General features: G+C 39.0%; 1 protein-coding gene across 3 annotated transcripts in view; it reads left to right on the forward strand.

Moving 5' to 3' along the window:
• The window catches only part of CDH8 (cadherin 8), a 367,969-nt gene that overhangs the window by 184,346 nt on the left and 156,840 nt on the right, over nucleotides 1-26,783 (forward strand). For all 3 annotated transcript variants that reach the window (XM_007198048.2, XM_057535058.1, XM_057535059.1), the window contains one exon: nucleotides 24,067-24,234. In XM_007198048.2, coding sequence (XP_007198110.1) covers nucleotides 24,067-24,234 — 168 coding nt within the window. The remainder of the gene's footprint in view (nucleotides 1-24,066; nucleotides 24,235-26,783) is intronic.

Genomic DNA, 26,783 nt, shown 5'->3' on the forward strand with positions numbered 1-26,783 from the left:
CTAACTTAATTCATTGACCTTTTTTTGAAACTCAGACCATCATTCTTCATTGGATACAAATAACATTTGTCTCAGTGGAACCTGTAAAAATGAGCTAAGGAAAAAAATACTCCTTGGGGAAAAAAAAATCCATGTAATGAATGGTTGTCTTTCCTAAAAATCAAGATAATACATAGAGTCTTCATGGAATGCCTTTGGAATTGAGTCATTGTTGTACCTTCTGAGCCAAAGTGATAAATTGCAAGCATACAAGGTCTCTTTTTTAATCAAGATTACATAGATTATCATTTCCACTGCCAAGGGGACTGCCCAAAGGATTTTCTTGTGCAGACCTTTGAGAAGAAATATTCAGATAAACTCAGGCTGCCCAACAATGCCAGGATATGCACTGATGAGTGAGAATGTCTCTGTAATTCACGTTAACTCATATTTAGTCAACATCTACACTCTGATAAATCATGTGCCAGGCATTGAGGGTGCAATGTTGTGTATGATAAATCCTAAAAGAGATGTATATGGGCAGTCAAAATGGTGTGATAACATAGGACACATGCCAGAATTCATGACATAGGGACGGAGAGGAGTGCCAGCTAAACCAACTAGTATGGAAAGAGGAGATTAAAGAAGCCTTTTAAAAGGTAGTGATACCAAAGGTTGTGTCCTGAAAAACTGCATCCTTTAATAGGTGATTGGTCTGGGGTAGGGGGAATGGTTAAATAAGGCCTTTTAGCAAAGGAAATCAAAGGGATATGTGGTCAGGGGAAAAATTGGATAAGGAGGTGATATTGAGAAATTCAGTAGCTTTCACTTCCTCAATGGTATCAGAAGATTTTTACTTTAAGAGACATTTCTATATAAAATAAATTGAGGCTGTAATTTAGGAATCCAAACTCCTATTAATTTTCTGCATGACTTTGGCTGAGTACCATCTCCTCTTGGGACTAAGTATCCAATTTTTAAAAATACTAATTATAATGCTGTTTCCAATCATTCATGAAATTGGAGGAATAAAAAAGCGTATACTCCATACTTTGCTTTTGATCTTGACAAATTTAGACTATCTCGAATATTATTATTATTATTATTATTTTCTTTAAGTATTGAAAATCTGTCAAAGTCATAGTGGCTGGTGAATACAGCTTTTCTTTTCTTTTTTTAACATCTTTATTGGAGTATAATTGCTTTACAATGGTGTGTTAGTTTCTGCTTTATAACAAAGTGAATCAGTTATACATATACATATGTCCCCATATCTCTTCCCTCTTGCATCTCCCTCCCTCCCACCCTCCCTATCCCACCCCTCTAGGTGGTCACAGAGCACCAAGCTGATCTCCCTGTGCTATGCGGCTGCTTCCCACTAGCTATCTATTTTACGTTTGGCAGTGTATATATGTCCATGCCACTGTCTCACTTTGTCCCAGCTTACCCTTCCCCCTCCCCGTATCCTCAAGTCCATTCTCTAGTAGGTCTGCATCTTTATTGAATATTATTTTTATACTTTAATTTTTATTGAATCAAACAAAATGTGATGTTTTTGATTGAACATTTCCTCCTAGAACAACCCAAAGCTTTTGCATTAATGGTAGAGAGAAAGGTACTTCGACATTCTTCAATACAAGGCATCTGTTTCCATTAAAACCTCCGGATTTGGAGTGGAAAATCTGACTGAAAGGAAAGAGTGACATGGAGAGGGAGGAAGCTGGCTTAACCAATTGTCTGGGTCAGTTTCATCATAGCAGATAAAGAACCCCTTTCTAAGTGCTGGCTAAAAGCACCCATCACACAGCTGACTCACTTTGAAAATTACAGAACACCCCGGATCAAGTTCTCCCATGAAGTGGGTGGCCAGTGGTGGGGAAGGAGCAGGTGCAGCTTCTTCTGTAACATGTGGAACCTCTTCTAAGCCTCCTGGAAGAAGAACAGGGGTTCTCCCTGAAGAACTCAGGCATGAAGCCAATAGACAGAAAGATTGGGGAGGGAGCCAAAGGGTGCTTTTCTCATCTGTGGAGACATCCTCCTAATGCACTCTTCATCCAATTTATATTCTCTTTATACAGAAAATAATTTTTGAGGAAAAAATACAAGCCTAGAGACATCCCTTTCTAACATACACACATACACACACAAAGAGAAACACACAGATACGTGTTCAGAGCAACTAAAGATGGGAGGAAGTATCAGTTTGTGAGTCTATGCTTGTTTAAGGCCAAAAGACTGTCTAGAGAAAGACAGTTCCTTTATCATATTCCTTACATTTCAGGTAGAAGAACCACAAATGGATGCTGAATAAAATTGTAGGCAGCAACAAACAAACTAAGTGCTGATGTCTCTGCACTCTTGTTTAATCCCTACACCATATGAAGTAACTATTTTTAAATATCTTATTAAAGATGAGGATTATGAAGAGGTTTAATAATATGGCCAAAGTCAGGCAGGTGACAAGTATTTGGTACATATAGTTCAAAGTCAATATTTGTTGAAAAAATGGATGAATGAATTAATGAGTGAGTAATGAGAATCTAATGTGTGTAATGCCACCTGCACCTATATTTAAACCTCACTGTGTTGTTTAGTTCCAACTAAATGATGATATGATGATGACAAAATGTCATTTTAAATACCTAATGGATTAATGTTCTAATCTGCACAGTATTTAGAGATAGTATTCTCAACAAATGCTATCCCTCCGTAGTCTTGCTGATGATTAAATTTTCATATCCCAGTGAGTATATCAGCTGGCTGCTTGCACACACTGACTTAACAATCATTTATTTCCCTGCCTGGAGTCTCTTGAGGGAGGTAAAGTGGGTTAAGTGTTGTGGTCACGAAACTGTTTTATGATTACTAAAAATAATCTCCCTACCCAATCTCCCCCCAAACCCAGAACAATTATATGTACTTGGGTAAGCTGAAAGAAGTGACTGTCATGTTACTTACACCTTTGAACATTTTTTAAACTCAGAGGGAGCTGTCCCGTGCTGACCATAGCTAGAATCAAAGTGATGTATTTTCAGAGAAACCAAAGTCTTTGGAGGTGCGTAGTGAACAGAAAGCCTGAACTACACAGACTCCTCAACACGTAACAGCTGCTGTCACACTGGGGTGCTTTGGGATGGGTTTAGGTGGAAGCAAAAGCAAAATACTCCCCCATGACACCCATCCAGCCTGAGTAAACCAGCTAGGATCAGGAATTTTTTTTTCCCCAGCTTACTATGAATCATGTCCCTGCAGAATTAAATTGTAGTTTCTATTTCTGTGGTGGTACTCTTTCTTTCCTTTGAAATATAGCTTTGAATTTCAAAATGGCTTAGGGAAGAAAGACAAGATGTGTTTTCATTGATTTTATAGCAAAGCATGGTTTATGTAAGGATATCAAAGATTAACCTTATATATTCAAAAATGCACACACACATATGCACACCCCTTTGGTGTTTTTGTTTAAGGATAGCAGGTTATTTGTATAGTTCCATCCCCACTGCACTCCATCCTTTTGGCCTAACTCTGCATCCCCAGCACTTAAGACTATATTGAACACGTTACTGATGCTCAGTAATTGCTTTAAAATATTCTAGCAAATGTGACTTCAGATATAGCTCCCAAAAGGATTATCTAACATTCAACTGTTCTAGTTTGGAAAATAGGGTATTAAATATCATAAAATGTTATCCATGATTTTATATATATATGATTTTGGAAGCTCAGAGAAGGGGGTTAATTCATACTGGACACCACTCTCCTTAAAGCAACTGAGATAGGTCTAGTGCACAGATAGGAATCCACTGAGAGGCTGGATTAGAAGGACTATATAAATATTTCATCTGTTTCCTTATAAGTCAAATTCCAGTAACATTCCTGTGAGATAATTTCCTCTGGACTTAAGCATGAAAGACCACCATTTTTCTTTATAAGAAAGACTATCGAAAAAAAAAATTCAACCATAATTACAGGGAATCCTATCTAGTTCTCACTCTGCACCTATGTGCCTAGCACTGTGTGCTCCTTGTGATAGTTGTACAAGAAACATGTTACAAGTGAACCAATAAACATGGACAATTAAATCAAGGATGAGCGTGGTTAGAAAATAGGCTTCCTCAGAAAGACTTAGATGTTGTCAATTTCAGATCCCAGAGAATTTTGGATTTGAAAAATGGGTGCTTCTAGAAGCTTAGAGTATATATTTGTGTTCTCATATTTAATATATATTAGCATCTGATCATTTGATTATTTGGAACCATTCGGTGTGACATTGCTTATGACAGACCAAGGACACAAGGATGTGCCCATAGATGCTACGTAAGACTAGCCCATAACACTATTGTGTCCGTTTATGTCTCCCTTTCCAGAAGCAGTGACCTCTCATGGCAGTGGCACGTAACACTGTATATTATATTCTGTTTATAAAATCAAAGGGAAGGAAGGTACTATTTATTGATCATCTACTATGTGCCATTTCTTATAATTTTCATAGTGACCATGTGAAGTGGGTGCTATGATCCTCATTTTACATAAAGGAAATAAAACTCTAGGCAAATTAATTTCTGGAGGCTGTCCAGGTAGGTAAAAGTCATAGCTGGTTTCCTGACCACATCTGTCTGATTGCAAGCTCTGCTGCATTAGGCTTTTTACGTCCTAATAGAGAGGACTGGGGGGAAAAAAACCCAACAACAATGAAAAGTCAATGAGTCCAGAAACTAAAAAGAAGAAAAAGAAGAGAGAGACTCTGTAAACATTTTAATGCCCTCTTTTATATTAATGTTTATTTTCAATTCAGTAAATAGATATTTACTGATCACCTCCACTCTCAGGGACAAAATGATGAGTGGGGTAAACATGGCCCTGACTTCTGGAGCTTACAGAACAACTAGAGAGATTTCGACATTAGTAATTATGTTAAAATACATCAATTAGATATTTTCTTGTTTATTGTCCAAAGTGCCATGAAGAAAAGATGTAAGGGAATGAGATAGTTGATTTATTATTATTATTATTATTATGGGTTGTTGTTATTTGAAGGATTGGATTGAATTTCATGAAATTAAAGTGGAAAAAATAACATTCTTGAATAATGAGAATAATTGGTTCAGATAAATATGGATGATTCAGGAATATTGGGTAAGGGAGTCTAAAGTAGAGCTACTTGCAAAGAATAATCAGTCTCAAGAGAATCAGTTCTTCGTTTTTCAAAAACTGGAGGGACGTTCCACTTGGGGTGAAACCCTGATTCAGAAAAAAATTTGAGTGTAAGTACTGGTCTCTAGGCTTATATTTATTCCCTTAGTTAGAAGATTTTGTGGCTATAATATAGAAATAAATGCTTATTTCTACCCATACAGGTTTAATCGATATATATAGACTAAATATCATTTCCAAACTCTTATGTGCCTGGTACTATGCGTAGAGTAAGTGAAAAAGACACAAGTTTTGTGTTTTCCTAGGCAGGGGCTAAGGAGCGTGTGGGTCTATAAATACAGTAAAGAAAAAAAAAAATGAAATGGTTTATTTATTTTTGGCTGTGTTAGGTCTTCGTTGCTGCGCGCGGGCTTTCTCTAGTTGTGGCGAGCGGGGGCTACTCTTCCTTGTGGTGCACGGGCTTCTCATTGTGGTGCCTTCTCTTGTTGGGAAGCACAGACTGTGGCACGCAGGCTTCAGTAGTTGTGCCATGCAGGCTCAGTAGTTGTGGCGCACGGGCTTAGTTGCTCCACAGTATGTGTGGTCTTCACGGACCAGGGCTCGAACCCGTGTCTCCTGCATTGTCAGGTGGATTCTTAACCACTGTGCCACCAGGGAAGTCCCAAGCCAGGCTGTTTTAGATGACCATGAGGAGCAGAAATATGGAAAAGTAAATTAGTGATTTTAGTGTTCGTAAGTTTAACAGGATTGAACTGGTTGGTAAATGCAAGCATAGCCGTAATTAGATAGATTTTTTTTTAATATCTGGAGAGTTTCTTTAAAAGTAGTTTCCATATGCGGTAAAATTTTATTGTGTGTGACAGAGTACTATTGGAACTTTCCTTTCCATCCCATTAACTTTAATAATGTTGCTGTGGTATTATCTATCTTAAAAGCTACCTTTGCACTCTGACACCTGTGGTTCTCTTAAAGACAGGAATTGAGATCACCTAATTGTGCTGTTTAATAACAAACACATTCGTGAGCTATAAATGAAAATAATGACTATGTTTACCCAATGAAACAAAATGCAGATTTGATTCCCTTGCTCTCATTCTCAGCAGAGTATAAATTGGCAATCCCAGACACAAACAGTAATAATAGAAATGTACTAGGCCTTGGATAATAAAGCTAAAACATTTAGTGATTTGAAAGAACTGGCATCAGACCTCACTGGTCCTCGGTCCTCTTGCAAAACCAGGTCAGGGAAAGAAGTATCCCCATAACGTTTTCGTTCTCATAGGATTAACTTTGTTCTTTCTATGACTTGAGTCAGGTCACTTGAGTTTAGATGACTTGATATCAAAGTAGCATTTTTAACAATCATGTTCTGCTAACTTCATAAAATTGTATTTAAAAAATCTTTCCCTTGTGAGGCAACTGTTTGAACAAGAATTGTTAATAATTGGGTATCAAGAGAATGTTTGTAAGTGTGGTACTTTTTCTCACTCTGTGTATCTGTACTTGTTCTACAATAGCTGGAAGGAAATCACCCCACCTTCCCACCGTGTTCCGTTTTCTATCCACCAGGTCTCCCAAATTGCAGTTGTAAAATATTAGAATTGTCATAATGGAATCTATTCTGAAATGACATCACTTTCTATCACAGCTGAAAATAGATATGGGGAAAAACACATTTAAAAACAGCGTTTGTCTTACTTACATTTCATATGAACTCTAAAGTAATGTGCCTCCTACACTCTGGAAAATAGTTATTGAAGACTGTCATCTAAAGCAACTGAAAAATATGCTGAAAGGAAGCAAAAAAGACAAACAAAACTCTGTGTTACATGTAAACACTTATAACAAAGCTAAGCTTCTGAATGGTCACTGTGTTTCTGAGAGAAAGAAAGATTCCAATGATGCCGATGTGGCTTGGAATTTCAGAGAAGACAATATAGTGTGGGAAGTCATGAATGGGAACTTTGGAATAAGAGTTCGGTTCAACTTCTGTCACCCACATTCCCGAGTTGATGACCATCATTAAGATATTTCCTGTCCCTAAGACCCTACTCTTTATATCTTAAGGATGCATGATCATAGCTACTTTCAGAGCTCTTGCAAGGTTAAGATTGAGATAACATATTTAGAGTGTCCACACCTAATTTCCACTCAACTACTTGAGTTCCCTTACCTGCCAATGTTATAACTCCCACTGAAGAACATTAACCCAAATACCACCCACTTGCATGAAAATTGTTGTTAACAGGCCATTGGCTTGAAAATGAATTTGGGTGGAAAATTGAGGTTTGTTCGCATTTAATACACACCAAAAACCTCATCCACCCATGTGTTCAGATCTCTGAGCACCCGAGGGGGACGTGGAGTTTTCAGAGCCAGCCCTCACCCCACCCGTCGTAGGCCCTGGTTTCTGTACATCTGCTCCACTACTCGTGATTACCCCATTGACAGAAGACTGCCTTTCCCCGTGCTGAATGCCAACGCCTGTCCCTGAGTCAATCTGTCTCATTTTTCCGTGCAACTATTTCAATGGACGTCAAGGTGCTGAATTTTTACATGTGCAATATTTATGTAAGAGTGAGAATAAGCACAACAGTAATTTGATGCTAAGGTATTCTGAATGCTTCACTGGGATAAATTAATTACACCACGCAGCTCCCTGTTAAGTAGACCCATACTGCTCTGGCTCTTGAGCATTCTGCGGCTAGAATTTTTCACTACAGAGGTGAAGAAGTGGGGAAAGTCAGCTCTAATTAGACCTCCACACATCTTTGGAAGAGGTCTGTGATAGTCATTTACTTGTCTGTGTTTACTTTTATGTGGGATTCCTCACAAGCTCACATGTAAAAAAGTTAGTCATTCATGCCCTGAGTCATTGAAAAATATTAAAGTGCATTGAGAGACAACTATGTGTCAGGTACTGTTCTAGGGGCTCAGTAAACATCAGTAAACTAGGAAAGCCCACTTGTTTATTGTCTGTCTGCTCCCCCTAGAATGCATATAGGCAGAGACTTTGACAGCTGAATAAGGAAAAAGAGTACCGCCCAGAGGGGTTATTATTTTGTAAAGGCTGGTCAGGGAAGCCTCACTAATAATTTGACATTTGAGTAGGGACATCACAATGCTGTTTTTACAAATGAGAGCATCAAAGAGATAAAGTGACTTGCTCATGGTCACATGACGGTGTGCACCTGAGATACAATGGGTGCTGAGATTCTGAATATGTGACTGTCCTTTTACATGAAGGAATCATGGAAATCACTTCTATCTGGTCTTATGGTATTTATCAAAGTGTAGAGGGGACTAATGTATAGTCGTCTATTTTTTGAGTGAAAAAGATTAGAGCAGGAATCTTTTTATAGAAAAGAGGATGCTTAAAGTCTTAGTAAATTTGACAGAGAGGGGCAGGCCAGTTAGATGCTGCAATAAGAACAAAAGCACATACGGAAAACAAATTCGGTATGATAAGTGTTATGACCGAGTAGTGCGTAAAGTGATAGCAAAGTTCAAAATTGGAGGGGGTGAATTTGTATTTTAGCAGGCAGCTGATCACTCCTGCCTCATCTTTTGGATTCTGAACTACTCCAGACCAGAGAACTGTATGTGTACCTCATCGATCTTTATATCTCCAGCTCTTAGTACAGTGCCTGTTTCGTTGGAGGTGCTCTCTCCATGGCCACTGATTTGAATAGCATTATCCAAACTTTTGCAAAGATGAGGAATTAAAGAGGGTGGATGATGGTGCCATGGTTTCTTTTCTCTTGCCCTGCGGGTGGTGGGCTAAGAAATTAGAGTTATTTGGAGTGTTTTGACAGAGTCAGCATAAGTGTGAAAGACCGCTAAGGAAGAAAGATTGATTTTACTTATCATCCTCCCAATTCCCTCACATGAGCCTTCTTTGGATACTAAGTTCACTCACACCAGTAATGGATGCCTAGAATTCACTCATAATAACAGATTATTTGCATACATGAAGATAGTGAGGCTTATGAACTTTTATTTGCCTCTAAATATATAAAACAACAAAAAAGGATTTTTACACTTTGAAATTGATTGGGCAAATAGTTATTGAAAGAATGCCTGATAAGTTCAGGAAAAAGCAAAAGCATCCCCATATCTTTGGAGCCCTTTGGGGCCATTATTTGGCAACAACTATTAGAAAAAGACAAAGGAAAAATTACAGATCTTAGTGATCATCAGTACAATATGCCTCTGTCTAGGACACAGTATATTTGATGTGTTCCATAGGTTTTCAGGAAATGTACATTTTTAACAAGGATGGATGAAAAAACATGCTATTACTTAGGCACATTAGTACCTATGGTGAGAAATATTGGAATTAGAGTTAGAAAATTCTGGATTGCATCATCATTTACTAGCAATGTGACCTTGAGTAAGTCACTTATTATGTTGTACTTTGAAAGAGTAGGAAAAGTATGTCTTCCAGGCAACCTCACCCACATTTCTTTGATTTAATCCCTTGCTCATCTTAGAAACAAAGTGCTCGTGGTCTTAATTTAATACAGAGAAATCATGATGAGAGAGGATAGGTGACGTGTTCAAAGTCACCCAAAACATAAATGTCAGATTTAAAGACGAATGTATTCCTTTGTCCTCATCCAAAAATGTTTTCTCTGTATCACATGATTTCTCTTAAGTATACTGCACTCATGTTCATGCACAGAGGTTACTCCTAGAGTATTTCATTTCTCATTACACTGCATACAATGACATGTGCAAGGAGAGACTGCAGGTTTCTCAGAATTAGCGCCTTGCATTCTTTGTATTGTGAGAAGGTCAACAACAGATAAACACATAAACCTCAGGTCCTGTAATTACCATAAGCAACTAAGAGTTTGAAGGAGCCAGTCTTTTGCCTGCCGTGGGTACCTCTACTAAAGAGAATCGTGCACAGGCCCCTGCACCATGCCTAATGCTTGGCAAATAGGGGGTAATTAGTGAGTGACTATTGAATTGCATTGAAGGAAGCAGACTTTTAGAGATGATCGAGCTTCAATATTCATTCATTCATGCATTCACACACCAAATACGTATTCCCATAAAATGTATCTTCACTTAGATTTATTGGAACAAAGACATTAAAAAGAAGAATACATACAGCAGGGAAAGGAGTATCGAATGGGGCATGAGAAGAGATTAATAAGAATCAGGAGGAGAAAGAGAAGGGGGAGTCATGTAAGTTTTTAAAAATCAGAGAAGAAAAAGGAAGAGCTACCTATTTGTTAGGGTTTTGAATTTTAATATAGAGCATAAAAATTATAAGCCACTTAATGTATTTGAAGAAACAGAGCTCTGAAGTATTTTGACAACTGTCACTAAGGGAACAATAGATCCATAAAAATCTGCTCTTACTAACCCTCTGTAAGGAAACTCTCTATTAACTAGAACACCTACCTCACATCCCATTCTGACTGGTTTTGCCTCGGGCTTGCCTCCCAGGAAGGTCAGAAGGCTTCTTGTTTATACACATCTAATTATCTCTGTCCTGGAGGGACATAGAGATCCATTCCCCTATGTTTGCCTCTCTATTGTGGGGTATAATCATACCTGGATTTCAATATTCACAAGTGTCCAGGGCTAATTATAGTTAAATGTGTCCTGTGTATATGAGAACCACCGATAATGAATAGCTCCTGCAGGTGACATATGTCTGTCTCATTTTTTTTTTTTTCCTGCAAGGTAAGTATCACTCTCCCAGCTTTACAAAGGAAATAGCTGGGAGCCCAGAAAGCCAATGGGTTGTAAGCCTGGTTACCCGGTTTTGTGTAGCTCTGCACATTGCAATCCTCCCCCCTGCTTTTACACTTAGCGTGTAAGGAATGTGAAGTTAGCCTCCTAGTCGGTCTTCTCCACCGTATCCTTAGTACGTGAAACTGTTCGATGCAGAGTAGTCACTGACAAACATTTGGGGAACCACAGATTCATTCCTTGTCAGTTATTTAGCCGTACTGCTTCTTCCCCTTATTCTGTACAAAATAGAGCCCAGGGCATTCTGTGCCACCTGCCCTATTAGGTCCACAATGGGAGCTGAAAGGCGTTGACTGCCACAGTAGAAGTAATTTTGGTGCGAGAAAAAAGCCTTAAAAATAAAAAAGAATAAATAAACTAAAACCTATGATAATAAGCAAGAGTGAAAAAGAGGGACGGGTGCGGTGCCAGGGGAAGGAAGCTAATGGTGCTTCTTGCATTGACACGGATCTGATGAAGAGGGAATCACATAGCACCATTGTTTGAGAAGAGGCATGAGGGGAGGAGGAGGAGGAGAATTCTATTTTGAGAGATAATGTGAAGGAACGGAGGGAAGTCACTCTGCTGGGAAGAAAGCAAGCCTGCAGCCCCAAAGAAGAATGTAGGAAGATTTCAAAAACAGAACTTGGGGAATGTAACAAAGGGGTCAAGGAGGGTATTGGATTGAAAGGCACAAAAGGAGTGGTGAGGAGATTTTCCAGGATTAGTTAGTTGTGAGATCGATGCCCCTTAAATTATTCTAAACGAATCAAGTTGGCAGAGTGTCAAGTGATTTTATTATGTGACTCCTCTCAGTACTTGAACATGTTTTACTTTTGTACATGTCAATGCTTTATAAAGGTCTTTGACTAATAAACAAAGCACAGTAGAAGCATGACAGTGGTAGGAAACCCTAGAATATTTCTTTTGAGCCCAGTTGGGTTCCTGATTGTTACTTTGAGGGCAGTTGGGACAAGTTCTCAGCACATGTTTGATGCTCATGGTAGCAGCTATAATAATTAAAGGAAGACCCTCCCCTTCCTGGCCAAAGCCCTTTCCTGGAAGTAGGCGTGCCCCTCTGCCCCGTGTTAAAGCGATGGAAGCAAATTGATACCTCATGTCTCTGAAGCCTTGTGTTATGATTTTATGAATGGTAACCTTATTCATTCACATGTAGAAATCATACAGTGATCATCTGTTGCTAAATATGCAGTGACTCATGGGGCAAAAGCAGAATTTATTAGCCAAACATTTCTCTAAAAATATGAGGTTGAGGATTTAGTTAATTTGGAAAATTTTATTAACAATGGCAATCTCTTCGCCAATGCCTGTCTTACTTTCTGCATTTTATAGATACTTCAAATCAGGGTCAGTGAGTCATTGGAAGTTCCCTGAGGGAGGTCACTGAGTTGGTTTAGTACCTCTGGGTTAGAGATTACTAAAAGAGGAAGAGCAATGACTATTATTTGAAGCTAACAGGCAAACTTACCACGCAGAGTACTCTGAAGTCAGTGGTTAGTGATCATCTAGACCCTCCAAAGTGTAGAGGAGAGAAGTTGGTGTAACAGGAAATACAGAGAGGAATATCAGGTCTATTACTGTCTCAACCATGGTAAAGCTCACGGAATATAAATAATTTAATAAGACCACAAAAGTTCCATGAGTCTTCATCTTTTAGCAGGAACTGCAATAGGTACCTAGCTGGGTGGTTGTAAAAAATAACGATGAGGTGATGGTGATAATAATTTCAATACCTATACAGGTAAATATCTACTCTTCGCCAGCCATTGCGCTAGGCACCTTATATGCACATAGACTTTGTACCTGTACCTGTGTAGGGCCTGGCACAAAAGAGGCTCAGTAAGATATGGAGTATTATTATTTTTACTGTGATTGATCTTTACAATCACCCAGCAATAATGTAGAATTAGTGGTAGTTATAGTAGCAGTACTAGTGATCAGCTGGTTACTATTATATTATTGGCTAAATATTTTAGATGCATTACCTTCCTTAATAATCATTTTATGAACACAAAAGCCTATGGGTAAGTACTATCTCTTTGTAACGGAGGAAAAAACAGGGGCTCAAAGATGTTAAAAAGTTACCCAGGTTATTTATGACACTTGGAATCGGAAGGGTCAGAAATCAACCCTGATGCCCCATATCGAATCCTGGGCTCTTAAAACACCACGTTCCACTTGTCCATATCAGCAGGCTAAAATCAATATGACATTCTGGGTCTGATTGAGATCTGGGGTCAGACAGTTCCTCTGAGGCATTAGAGGAATGAAGGCCACTTTAACATTTGGGGATAGTATCAGTTTCGAGTATCTGTTAGGCTCTGTGAACAAGTGCTCGGTGCTATTTCATGTAACCTCAGGTGGGTGTTACTATCTCTGCTGTATAGATGAGGAGACTGAGGTTCCAAGAGTTGAAAATAGTTTCTTAACTTTATTGAGACTCAGGTCTCAATCCTGCCTCCATTTCTTAGTCGGTGAAAACAGAGCCTGTGCTTTATCTACTCAACCACCCCACTGTTCTCGTCTGCCTAAGTCCTGAACTGCTAAGAGAAGGCATCCAATTTTTTAGCGACCTTCGCTTTGCTTTTTTAAACCACCCAGACTTATTATACATATAATTAGTTACTGGAATTATGGCTTAAAGAAAGAATAGTGCCATCCTGTTCTTCACAGAAATAATTCTACTTGATTGAGGAGTCCCTGGAAGTGTTTTCATTTAGGGGAAAAGAAATTTCACCTTAATTCTGAATAGGAATAATTGCAAGGATTTCAGTGTAACTCAAAATTGGCATTTTAAGTAGCATCAGTTATTGGCTAGCCTGTGTGTTGATGCTATAAACGGTGGCTTTTGCAAAACTACTTAATAGGGGAATCCAGGAGCTACAGAAGCAACAGTCCATACACTAAACGCACTATGAACATTGTATTGTAAAAATATAGAGATGGGGTATCATTGTTATTTCACTTACAACTATTTCTTATGTTATTCTATATGGATATGGAGATAGACACGGCTGTGATCCACTCAGTGGGAGAATTTTAAAGTTGTAGTTATTTAGTAAAAGAATATGCTGTATCATAAGACAGGAAATTCACATGTAAGGAAGCAATTTGTACACACTGAGGTACTGGAATGATTTTCAATGGTTTGACTTAAAGCTTTCAAGCCTGCTGTTCTCTAGAACAGTTTTCAAACACAAATGGGGTAGGTCGTGTAGAGGTTAATATATAAAATCTATATGAAAGAAGTCATGTCTGTCAAACAGACTCATGTTAAGATGCTGGGCTAGGATAGGAGGGGATTGTTGGAAAAGCAGCTTCCTAGGAGTATATGGAGTTGTTTTTGTTTTTTTTGCCAAGGGACAGTGTATTATTTCATTAATAATTCATAATTAAGATTCTAGAGACCCAGATTTGTATCCTTGCTCAGCCACAGTCTATGACATTGTCCAAGACCTTTCTCAGTGCTGGACCACATTCCAAATCCCTAATATTCATGTGATAAAACATTTTCAATTCTGACAGATGAACTAAGTTTTCCTATGGATTACTGTAGGAAAATTTAGCTGTCATAACTATATATTTGCCAAGAGAATTAAATAACAATGGAACTTCAAAAATAGAAAAACCAAAGTATTGCTGATAAAGCATATAGATCAAAAGAAATTTTTCATGAATTCATCCTTAACTAATTCAATTTTTGAGGTGTTACTTGTATACGTAGCTCATCAGCATCACTGTTTTGAGTGATCCTGAGAATATCTGAAATATTAGAACAGTGCACCACAAATTTATACTGAGACATTCAATAAATAACTCAAATGTCAATTATGAAATGGGTATGATATCTAATGAAACCATGAGAACCCCTGGCTTCTTTAATCTGCAACACACACACACATCACTGGCATTCAGGAAGTGCTGTGCCCTTCCTCTGGCAAACCAGCGTGACCTTAAGAGTGACTCTTGTAATGGTACAGAATAGCCCTTGAGTCTCCCTTGAGCCTTGAAGGCAGCAAGACTTGGTTTGAATCTTGACACCCTCCTTCCTGACTTAACGGCTCTGTTACCTTATAACTGTATCTAAATGTCTCTGGTCCCCAGATACATGACAATTGTTAATACTTATCAAGTGCTTACATACTCCAGGGCTGAGTCCCCAAAGCGGCTAGAGAAATTATCTACAATTGTCATTTTTTTCTGTCTCTCTTTCTTCTTCCTTTTTCACTCCCTTGTACCTTCTCTCTTGACCTTTGTGTTATTTTCTTCCCTCCTACATTTGATGATACCTATTATGGGCCAGAGACTGTGTTCAGTTCTGGGCATTCAAGGATGGATGAGACATGGTTCCCGTCCTCAGTAATTTACTACCAGGGTAGGATGACATAATAGGGCAAGTGGTGAAATGGAGAAAAAACAGAAAAGTAAGTGACATGAGGAAGTTCCTAGCAAAGATGGGTAAGATCCAAAAGAAGAAAAGTCATTAGTTCTACCTGGGAAGGCTCCTTGGCTTCTGAAACATCAGAGCTGAAAGGATGGATGGAGTTTTAAGAGGTCCATAAAGGGCAAGCGTGGACGAGGCTGCATTATCTACACAGAGTTGTGGAGGCACAGAAGCATGTGGAAAGTCTGAAGAAGGGTAAGTATCTGGGGTATCAAAGGCATATGCTGTGTAGAATGTTGTAGTCAAGATGAGTCTGGGTACAAATCATGTAGAGATCTGGATGCAAAAAATACTAATTTTTGTTACGTGAAAACCACTGTGGAGGCATTACCATTTTGAAGTTGGTAAGAGATGTTCTTGCAGCATTGCTGAATATAATCTTTGTTTCTTATATTTAAAATAACATATGTTTACTTCATTTATTGTTAGCACTGAATTAATATCTAAATTTTATTTACATATATATGTCTGTATATGTATATATTTATAAAATGTAAATACAAAAGCATATATATATATCTATATATATATCTGGGTGAATGTATATATGCCCACATATATATATGTATATGTATATATTTATAAAATAAATACCAAAGTATGTATTATATTTACATATATCTCTGTATGTGTCTGTATCTATATCTAGTGTATAAAGTAAAACATTTGGCTTTTTACCTCTCGTGTAATAATACCAACCTACACTCTTATTTGGCAATTAATAACATTTTAAACAAGAGATTGGTTTAAATTTCTTGATTGAGCTTCAGGAAATTTCAGTGACTTGCCCAAAATCACATGGCTAGTAATACTCCTACTGAAATTGATTTTCATCTATATAATCCCAGACCATTTTCTAACAGATGCAGTCCTATACTTTCTATTGCAGAGTGCTGGGAAATGTGGCGGTGAACCTCCAATTCCTTCACAAAACACATCAAGTTATCTTCATTTATATTCTTTGCCAAATTGTTATAAGCACTTATATAAGATTAATCATGGGATACATTATTTTTAAAATAAAATTTTTAAAATGTTATAAGCATTTTAAGTTACTACAGAATTTTTTTTTAACATCTTTATTGGAGTATAATTGCTTTACAACGGTGTTTTAGTTTCTGCTGTATAACAAAGTGAATCAGCTATACGTATACATATATCCCCATATCTCCTCCTTCTTGCATCTCCCTCCCACCCTCCCTATCCCACCCCTCTAGGTGGTCACAAAGCACCGAGCTGATCTCCCTGTGCTATGCAGCTGCTTCCCACTAGCTATCTATTTTACATTTGGTTGTGTATACATGTCCATGCCACTCTCTCACTTCGTCCCAGCTTACCCTTCCCCCTCCCCGTGTCCTCAAGTCCATTCTGTACGTCTGCGTCTTTATTCCTGCCCTGCCCCTAAGTTCTTCAGAACCATTTTTTTTTTAATATATTCCATATCTATGTGTTAGCATACGGTATTTGCTTTTCTCTTTCTTTTTGAATTTTATTTTATTTATTTTTTTTATACAGCAGGTTCTTATTAGTCATCAATTTTATACACATCAGTGTATACATGTCAATCCCAATCGCCCAATTCATCACACCCCCCCACCCCCCCACTGCTTTCCCCCTTAGTGTCCATGTGTTTTTTCTCTACTTCTGTGTCTCAATTTCTGCCCTGCAAACCGGTTCATCTGTACCATTTTTCTAGGTTCCACATATATGTGTTAATATACAATATTTGCTTTTCTCTTTTTGACTTACTTCACTCTGTATGACAGTCTCTAGGTCCATCCACGTCTCAACAAATGACCCAATTTCATTCCTTTTTATGGCTGAGTAATATTCCATTGTATATATGTACCACATCTTCTTTATCTGTTCATCTGTCGATGGACATTTAGGTTGCTTCCATGACCTGGCTATTGTAAATAGTGCTGCAATGAACATTGGGGTGCATGTGTCTTTTTGAATGATGGTTTTCTCTGGGTATATGCCCAGCAGTGGGATTGCTGGATCATATGGTAATTCTATTTTTAGTTTTTTAAGGAACCTCCATACTGTTCTCCACAGTGGCTGTATCAACTTACATTCCCACCAACAGTGCAAGAGGGTTCCCTTTTCTCCACACCCTCTCCAGCATATGTTGTTTGTAGGTTTTCTGATGATGCCCATTCTAACTGGTGTGAGGTGATACGTCATTGTAGTTTTGATTTGCGTTTCTTTAATAATTAATGATGTTGAGCATTCTTTCATGTGACTCTTGGCCATGAATTTTTATAATATCTGCTTAATATTTTATGCATTTGATCTTAACAACCTTAACTGCTAATTTAATATTTCCCATTGTTACATATTTAAATTACTTGCCTTTTTAAAAATACCATACAAAAAAGTGAACATCTTAATCCAAAAATTTAGGGGTTAGGAGAAAAGAAATTTGTCATTTCCTTGGAATATGTTCTTAGTTTTAAAAATACCAGGTCAAAGTATCTAAGCAAGCTTTTGATTCCTGATACATTAAACACATTAGCTTTCTAATTATGTTATATTTTGCAAAAGCACCAGAGATATCTGAGAAATCTAGTTTCTCCAAATCCAGACCATTCTCTCTATCTACCTATCTACCTGTCTATCACCTATCTAATTGATAAGTTATTGGTCACAAAGAAAGGTAAATGCAGTTTTTTCTGAACCCTATAAAGGTTGAACAGTTTTCTAATGTTTCACTTTCTCCTTTGCAATGTATCTGTGTGGATTTGGCATTATTGAAGTTATTGTATCAAAGCTATTATTTAGTGATAAGGTGGGCATGCCTTGAAGGGTCTTTGGTTGTATACCCTTCACCCCTCATAACTGGCAGCATGTAGTACAAATTCCATAAGTAGCAGAAAGTATGGGTGCAGGATATGACCCCCCAAAAGAATTTTTCCCTGATGAATTTGTACCACTTAGCCTCATAATTGAAAGACCCTTTTTCAGAGATCATAAGATGATAATTGCACATTATATTGGCAAGAGTTTGGGGGAATAACAGAGCTAGTGGTTTCATAACTAGGATAATGTGTTCAACAAGTCTTATTCAAATAGGAGTTTAGCACAGCATTTTATATCAACTGCAATCTTTGAACAGCACAATCTGGGAGACCCACAAAGAGTGAATTACAGTAATCAGCCTTCAAAATGACAAAGGAGTTAATCAGCATCTCCTTGCCTTTCTCATGAAGCCTCTCAATCTGGTGATATCACAGAAATTATAAAAGGAAGTCTTCGTGACGGTTACAAAATGCTTCTCAAATGATACTACCAAAGACAATGGGAAGAAAAAAATAAAGACTCAAGTTTTAAATTTTTGAGATGACTGAATTCTAATCAGAAGTACTCCCTGAATGAGACATAAGGAATAGCTGTTTAGTACTTGGGAAGAACTTAGGCAAGGCTAGGATTTAAATTCTTAAACTTCTGCACAAGGGAAATCTCCATGTGATTGAATACAGTTAAGATGAAATCATGTCTTTTAAATACAGGAGAATCAAGCACATCAGTCTATTCACAGTAGGGTCGTGAATGCCAGCTTCAGAGCAAGATGATTCCCTCTTTCCCCTGTTAATTCTCCTGCCAGGGTTCACCTCCAATCTCATACCTTCCCCACCCCACTCCCAGTGCCAGGTTCAAAATCTCCATTGAATTCAATTCACAGAGAATGGACTAGTCTCATTAATTGAATTTTCTGATTAGATTAGATTTTCAAAATGGAGTTCCAGGGAAACACTTCTAGAATTTAATAGTTTACATTTCCTGTTTCTGAGTCTACTTTGCAGTTAATGTGACCAAGGATTCAGCAGCTCAGGCTCATCCTTCTGAACATCAACTGTGGATTTTTCTACTTGAAATGTTAGGGCCTCCTATTTTCGAGGAAAAAAATGTGTCCCAGGGAAATTCTGTGACTTTTCCAAAGGCAACTAGTTAAGGTGTCTAAGTCTAAGCCCTAGACCCCTTCCTGAGTTGAAAATTTACAAAAGCCAAAGACAAAAGCTCTAACAGTTTTCATTGTATCAACTCCAAGTCATATGCTGAAATAACTAAATTGCTTAGAATAACTAAGTTGATTTTCTTTTTTGTGAGGTTATTTACCAAATGCCTACATTAAGGAGTTTAACTAACTGCCCCTGAAGAAAGCATGTTGTATACTACTTGCCAAAAAATTGAAAACTCTAATTTGTTGCCAATTTGGTGTAATGGAAGTTTAAACATAATATTTAAGCTTGTGAACACATTGCTGGGCATTGAGGATGTGTGACTATAAGCACATGGGGAGACGTGGACACTACTTTTGCTTGACCACTACTTTGAAAACGAGGAACACAATCTATGTCTCGGGAGATGGGAAGCTATTTAAAATGAGCACCATCAAAAGTTGTTTTAAATTAGTTTACTTTGGCAAAAAGGGTGTAAGGATCTTTTCTCTATCTTCTTAAAATCACAGGTGAAAATGGATAAAAGTGCCATTTAATTGAGGATTATAATCACATTTTAGTCTTCATAGTTCAAAAGTTGTGACTTCTCAAATCAGAGAGGGAAAATCACTTATTACTATATTTTCTCTTCTGTATTTGGTGATATTTAATACCAAACAATTTTTAAAACATAGAAGTCCTTCTCTTGTCCACAAAAGAAATAGCTTAAAGCTACTAATACTCGGGAGAACATGTGGGCCAAGGCAAATAATTCAGGGGAGAAGAAGTAGAAAGAACGTTTAAGGCAGTTTTTAAGCTTCTGTTTTAGGAGTTTATTAACATCTTGCTGTATCTATGCACGTTAAATGATCTGCCTTTTGTATAGGAATTTAAAAAGTTAAGTAACATGTATAGATATGCCCCAACACAAGGAGAAAAATAGAAGGACCAAGGACACTTGTGGTTTTTCTTATCCTGCTTTTATGGGCACAAGGTAGCAGGAAAAATGTTCCAGAAACTATGTCTTGGATTTTTTAATGAGTTGCTGCTAGTTGTAAGGCAATGGGCTCAGGAAAAGCAAGAGCTGTTCATTACAGTTTGTACTGAAGCCAGTTATGTGTGTGGCACACCCTAAGGACATGGGAGACACTCCCCACTTAGCTTAAAATATCAGGAAACCTACTCTCAATGTTGTACAATAAAAGAAGAAGGTGTGAAACCTCCCAGGTGTGCAGCTTCCCAGATGGGTCATCGTGAGCAACTCACTTCACTGTATACGTATTATTCTCATGTTACAGATAAGGAACCAAATACCTGTCTTGCCGTCTCAAGGAGCAGTCCTTTAGACAGCTATACGCGATTACATTGATGTACTTTTGACCTGTAGATGTAAGAATGACATGGTGGAAACATGTTTGACACTTGGCTAACGAACCAATATCCTAACCGTATCTTTTAGGGTCCTGGCAGGAGTTGGGTGATTCAGGAGAGTTTAATGAGGGAAGTACTGAGAAAAGTATGGCCAGGTTAAGAGAGCCCATTAAGGAATAGGGAAGCCCCACAAGGCCAGCAGCAGAAGTGCTAATATCATTCCTAGACCTGAAGGAGCCAGGGAAGGAGGCCGCTAACACACTAGAGTTTTGCTCCAGTGTTATCCCAAGATAAAGACCGTAGATGGCCAAGCATGTGATTGAGGTACTGAGTGGTCTGGACCCTCACCCTGCTCCAGTCTCCCTATCTCCCAGGGTAGTGTGCATTGGTGGCGTCCAACACAAAGCCAGCAAGTAGGTCCATCCATAGAGGTCACTCTCCCATGCCAGGAGGAGGTGCAGAATGCTGGGGAGTGGATCTGGAAGAGCAGCTGGCAAGTGTCCAGCACTTTACCAGTATCCAGATAAGCATTACATTCTGTTTGGGAAGCCAAAAGGGGAAGGGAGACAGTACGGTTGGGTAACTACTGTGTGACAAGAACTTTGCATGATTTATCTCACATAGTCTTAGAATCCCCTTGATGAGAGGCTGATTATTATCTCCATTTAACAGGGGAGGTGAGCCCTGGTGGGTTTAATAATGTGTTCATGATCACAAAGCTCGTAAGTGTGAGGATAATAGGAGAAACCGAACTTGCTTGACTTCAATAGGTGGGAGCATTTATAAGGAGACTCTAACTTGTCAACAGATGTGCATCGTAGGCAGTAGGATGCTGTATACCTTGATGGTGGAGGACATCAACCTTTCTGTAATAGGTGGAAACCCAGGGAGCTCTTCTTGTCCCATTAAAGCAAGGCCCTCTGTCATGATGCTTCACTCATATTCTGATACAACTCACAGACACTGACCCAAGTATGCTATTTTCAAACGAGCTTCAAAACTATTTTAATTCCATGTGTCTGAGAGACATCACAGTTTTTTTTTTTAATTTACACTCTCATGATATATTAAAAAAATGATGAGAATAATACATCCCAGTCTTCTCTGACTCTGAGGAAGCTGTAAAAATTCTTCCACTGAAGTAACCTAAGAGGATTAATGTGTAGACCTTAATCCATCAACTTCTTTGAAAACAGTTGCTGCCTCCCTTGAGGAATTATATCGCTTTTCTCTGATTATTAGAAGCTCTACATCAAATTCCAAAGTCCAATGGATGGCTTTAATTCATGATGACCTTAAATTGTGGTGGTACCTAAACTTTACAAACTACAAGTTACTCATGTTACTAGCATGGGGGTAAAACTGTTTTCTAATCCTTCTTACTGGAATTGGACCCATACTGAAGATTCTGAGTCATGAAAATATACATCCATAGCGGAGTAACCGTGTTGGCATCTTGTCATGCTGATAATGAGGTTTTCTTATTGTTGTTTTTACTGTCTTTTGCCTAGATGTTTATTTTCCCCTCAGCAATGCCTCACAGTGATCCAAATCAGAATGATTGCTATATTTCTATTTTTCTCTTCTTTCAGTTTTTTGTTTATAACCATATACGTATGACCTATTGACTTATATTACAATATGGTCAAATCCTGAAACAAATCACTGTATTGAAAGATATCAGTATGTTACTATCCATATTTCCAAATAGGCAGGATTATCCAGTTGAGTGCTCCCTGAATGGGAAGCTCTGATATAAAGGTGGCTTCAAGGTTGAAGAAAGTGCATAAGAACTCACAGCTTTTCCCAGAGCCTGCTCACTGACTGGGTGGATTAGATTTCCCTGGGCACTCTTGTGCCTCGGCTGATACTTGAATGATTCAGGGACTTGAACTCCTTGCAAACCTTTTACAGACAGATGATTTAATTAGAGCATATGAGTCCAAAAACACAGGATTACAACTTCAGACATGGCCAAGCGATTCACTCATCTTCAATTTGAATTGAACATTTATGATGTCCCTGAGGTTAGAAGTGAGGGGCAAATTATCTTTAATGCAGAGAATTTTCTTTCACTTGGTCCAGAGAGGTAATACATTCATTCAATAGGGATATTCTGGACTAGTGACAAACACTTCTATTATGGGCTTTTAGTAATATGGGGTGGGCATCTTATGGCATAGAGTTAAGTAAAACTGCAGGGCACAGAAAAATATAGTATCATCATAATAAGATATCTGGATAGTTATTTGAAATGGGAAAAATAGCAATATCAGTTAATATGGGAATGCCCAAGTTACTCATAGTACATTAATTCAATGAAAAATTATGCAGCTGTAAGAAGAAATGAGTTGGGCCTCTAACCATTGACAAGATCTCAAAGATATCCATTGTGTGAAAAAAGAAAGTCTCAGACCAATGACTATACTGTGATCACATTTGTGGTTAAATGTTCATATGCACATTTGCACATTTGTATGCATATACATGTGAAAATATACACATCAAACTGTTAGCAGTATCTATCTATGGAAAGAGGTATGAGGGTAGGGAGAGGGCTAAATAAAGATTTTTCAAAATAACATCAGGAGTATCTAAGAAGATTTTGAATCTTTAATAAGAATATTAAATTACTAGTGACACACACAAAGAAGCAGAAGATGAAACCCTGAAAATATGTCAGAAAAAATACTAACATTTTAGCACTGATATTATTTTATATGATTTTATGTTTACTCCCTTTTCCCTTTTCTGTATCTTCCCATTTCTCTAAAATATGTATTACTTTTACTATAGTCATGATGTAACTAAACAATTAAAATATAAACGTAGTTGAACAATGCCTTAGGATTTAGACACTTGCCTATATTAACTCTGATTGGCGCTTTATTTGTCTGAGTTGATTCTAACAATGCATTTATTTCTTTCTTCTCTCTGATGTATTTGTGAGCCTCAGAATGATTTCTCTTTGACCTCAGAGCCTTCCAGCTCTTTGTGTATTTACTTCTCTTGTAGGGGAATTGGAGTCTGTGATAAACTGTAGGATTCTTTCACTTCCAGGATTTTCCTGAGTAGATGAAGCTATGTCATGATTTATACTTTAATTTGGTAGGCAAGAGTATGCCATTCAGCTTACTTTCTAATGTATATATTCTCAAGTTCTTTTTTTTAATACCGTATAAAATGTATTTTTGCAAGTTATCCACTACCGTCTATGACTACAGTCTTTCTCAGTGTTGGCATCAGAGATGCACACCAGCTACATGTCAAGAGAAAACAGAAAATTATCTGAGTGGGGCCCTGATGTATGCACGTGTGTGTTTCTCTGTGTGTGTGTGTGTGTGTGATTCACACATTGATTTTTGAATGAGCTGTCCGGCTGAAAGTCATTCTCCCATTTTTTCCCCTCAGCAATTATAAAAACTGCCCTTCCCAATATGGATAGAGAAGCCAAGGAGGAGTACGTGGTTGTTATCCAAGCCAAAGATATGGGTGGACACTCAGGCGGCCTGTCTGGAACCACAACACTTACAGTGACCCTCACCGACGTGAATGACAATCCTCCAAAATTTGCCCAGAGTAAGTGAATCCCCCACACTGGTGAGCATCTAAGTATGATGTTTACCTTTGAGTCGATATTCTAATTTTCAGTGATTTGAAAAACTGATAGCAATCACTAAGTGCTTATTATGTGCAAGGTATGGTAATTCATATATATGAAAGACTACGAACTCTGCTATCATTTTGGTACTAAATGTATCCTCACTTTACAGATTTCAAAGAATTTAAGAACATTTCTGAATATTAAGCATAAAGTAAACAATGGAGCTGAGAATTAGAACCAGCAAGTTTGGCTGCAAGATTTGTGCTTATTTCTCTATTGCATGGTACCTCCCATTAAGAAAACTCAAGAGAATGATTGAAATACACCTCAGATATTGTTCTATCAATAGTCCCACTTGTATAAAAGAAACTAAATCTCTAGAGCCTGAGGTGGGGAAGGCAGATATACAGTACACTTGCTGCAGAATATACACTCCTCCTTCCCGTGGCTGACGGGGCATCAGTGATCACTGACTCTACCCGTTCCTACTAAAGCTGTGCTTGGCCCCAGAAACCTCTCAACAGCATTGTAGGCAGCCACCATCAATGAATCAAGGAGACAATCATTATTTGCCAACTTTCTTGTACTCTCATAGAACCCTTTCCTTCTGTGCATTTATCCAAGTAATGTGACATTAGAGAGATGATTTGGGAAGGACTTTCTGACATGGAGAGTCTTGAATTGAGAGAAATAAATGATGAATAGGAATTAGCTGGAACAAGGTGAAACTGGGGAAGGGAGGATGGACATTGCAACTAGAAGAAAAGGATGTCCAAAAGTCCCAAGGAAGAAGGGTGTATGGCCCTGGATGAGAATTGAAAAAATTTCACTACAGCTGGACCACAAGGCTGGAGAGTTAGGTTAGGCAGGAGTTAGCCATCCTTGGATTTGTAGGTCATTTTAAGTACCATGACCTTTATCCTAAGATCACTAGGAAGCCATTAAAATATTTTAACTTGTAGGTTAAGTAATAAGATTTGATTCTAGGGAAATCAGAGAAAATGGAATCTGGCCTTCTTCCAGTGTTTTTCCACACTGCAGCCAGGTAAGGGGTGCTTGTAATCATTCATGTAAAAGGTGATGGAAGCCCTGGCAAGCAAGGTTGGTCGCAGTGGGAGTGGAGAAAGTGTATAAGGGTGATAGATATTTAAGAGCTAATGGTAACAAAAATCTAAGGATAGATTGCATTTTCAGTTGAGGAGGTGAGTTATCCTATTTCTGACATGAGAGATTACATGCATGCTGGTGCTCTTTGCTGGGACAGGAAATACCTTAGGAAAACCAGTTTTTGAAGAGAGAGAGAAGAGAGGGGAGGGAGAAGGAGAGTGAGAGAGGAAGGGAAAGACAGAGGTGCGGTTTGAAAATGACACATTTGAGGTACCTTGGAGAATTTCTCTGCAAAAATGCCAAGGTAGAAAGAACAGAAAAGATGCATTTCATTAAGAATTTTAGGAAAAGTGGGAGTGAGAGCGGTGCCTCTTGACCAGTTTTGCTTCACCGACTCAGCTGTGGGAAAAGCACCAGAACCGGGTCCAGCTGGAAGTGGGGGCTCGGACTTTAATCCACTGGAACATCTTCCTTGTGGGTGGCATGAGGTAGAGCTTCAAGATGGCGGAGGAGTGAGCCGTGGAGATACCATATACATCAGAAATACATCTACATGTGGAACAGCTCCTACAGAACACCAACTGAACACTGGCAGAAGACCTCAGACCTCCCAAAAGGCAAGAAACTCCCCACGTACCTGGGTAGGGCAAAAAAACCCCAAAAAACCGGAGACAAAAGAATAGGAATGGGACCTGCACCTCTGGGAGGGAGCTGTGAAGGAGGAAAGGTCTCCACACACTAGGAAGCCCCTTCACTGGCAGAGACGGGGGGTTGTGCAGGGGGGAAGCTTCGGAGCCACGGAGGAGAGCACAGCCACAGGGGTTTGGAGGGCAAAGCGGAGAGATTCCTGCACAGAGGATCGGTGCCGACCTGCACTCACCAGCCCGAGAGGCTTGTCTGCTCACCTGGTGGGGCGGGCGGGGGCTGGGAGCTGAGGCTCTGGCTTCGGAGGTCGGATCCCAGGGAGAGGACTGGGGTTGGCTGCGTGAACACAGCCTGAAGGGGCTAGTGCGCCACAGCTAGCCGGGAGGGAGTCCGGGAGAAAGTCTGGAGCTGCCGAAGAGGCAAGAGACCATTGTATTGGGGTGTGCGAGGAGAGGGGATTCAGGGCACCGCCTAAACGAGCTCCAGAGACGGGCGCGAGCCGCGGCTGTCGGCGCAGACCCCAGAGACGGGCATGAGATGCTAAGGCTGCTGCTGCCACCACTAAGAAGCCTGTGTGCAAGCACAGGTCACTAGCCACACCTCCCCTCCCGGGAGCCTGTGCTGCCCGCCACTGCCAGGGTCCCATGATCGAGGGACAACTTCCCTGGGAGAACACGTGGCGCCTCAGGCTGTTGCAACGTCATGCTGGGCTCTGCCACCACAGGCTTGCCCCGCATTCCATACCCCTTCATCCCCCCACCCCGCCTGAGTG

Source organism: Balaenoptera acutorostrata, chromosome 19 (genome assembly GCF_949987535.1).
Source record: "Balaenoptera acutorostrata chromosome 19, mBalAcu1.1, whole genome shotgun sequence".
NCBI classification, from domain to species: domain Eukaryota; kingdom Metazoa; phylum Chordata; class Mammalia; order Artiodactyla; family Balaenopteridae; genus Balaenoptera; species Balaenoptera acutorostrata.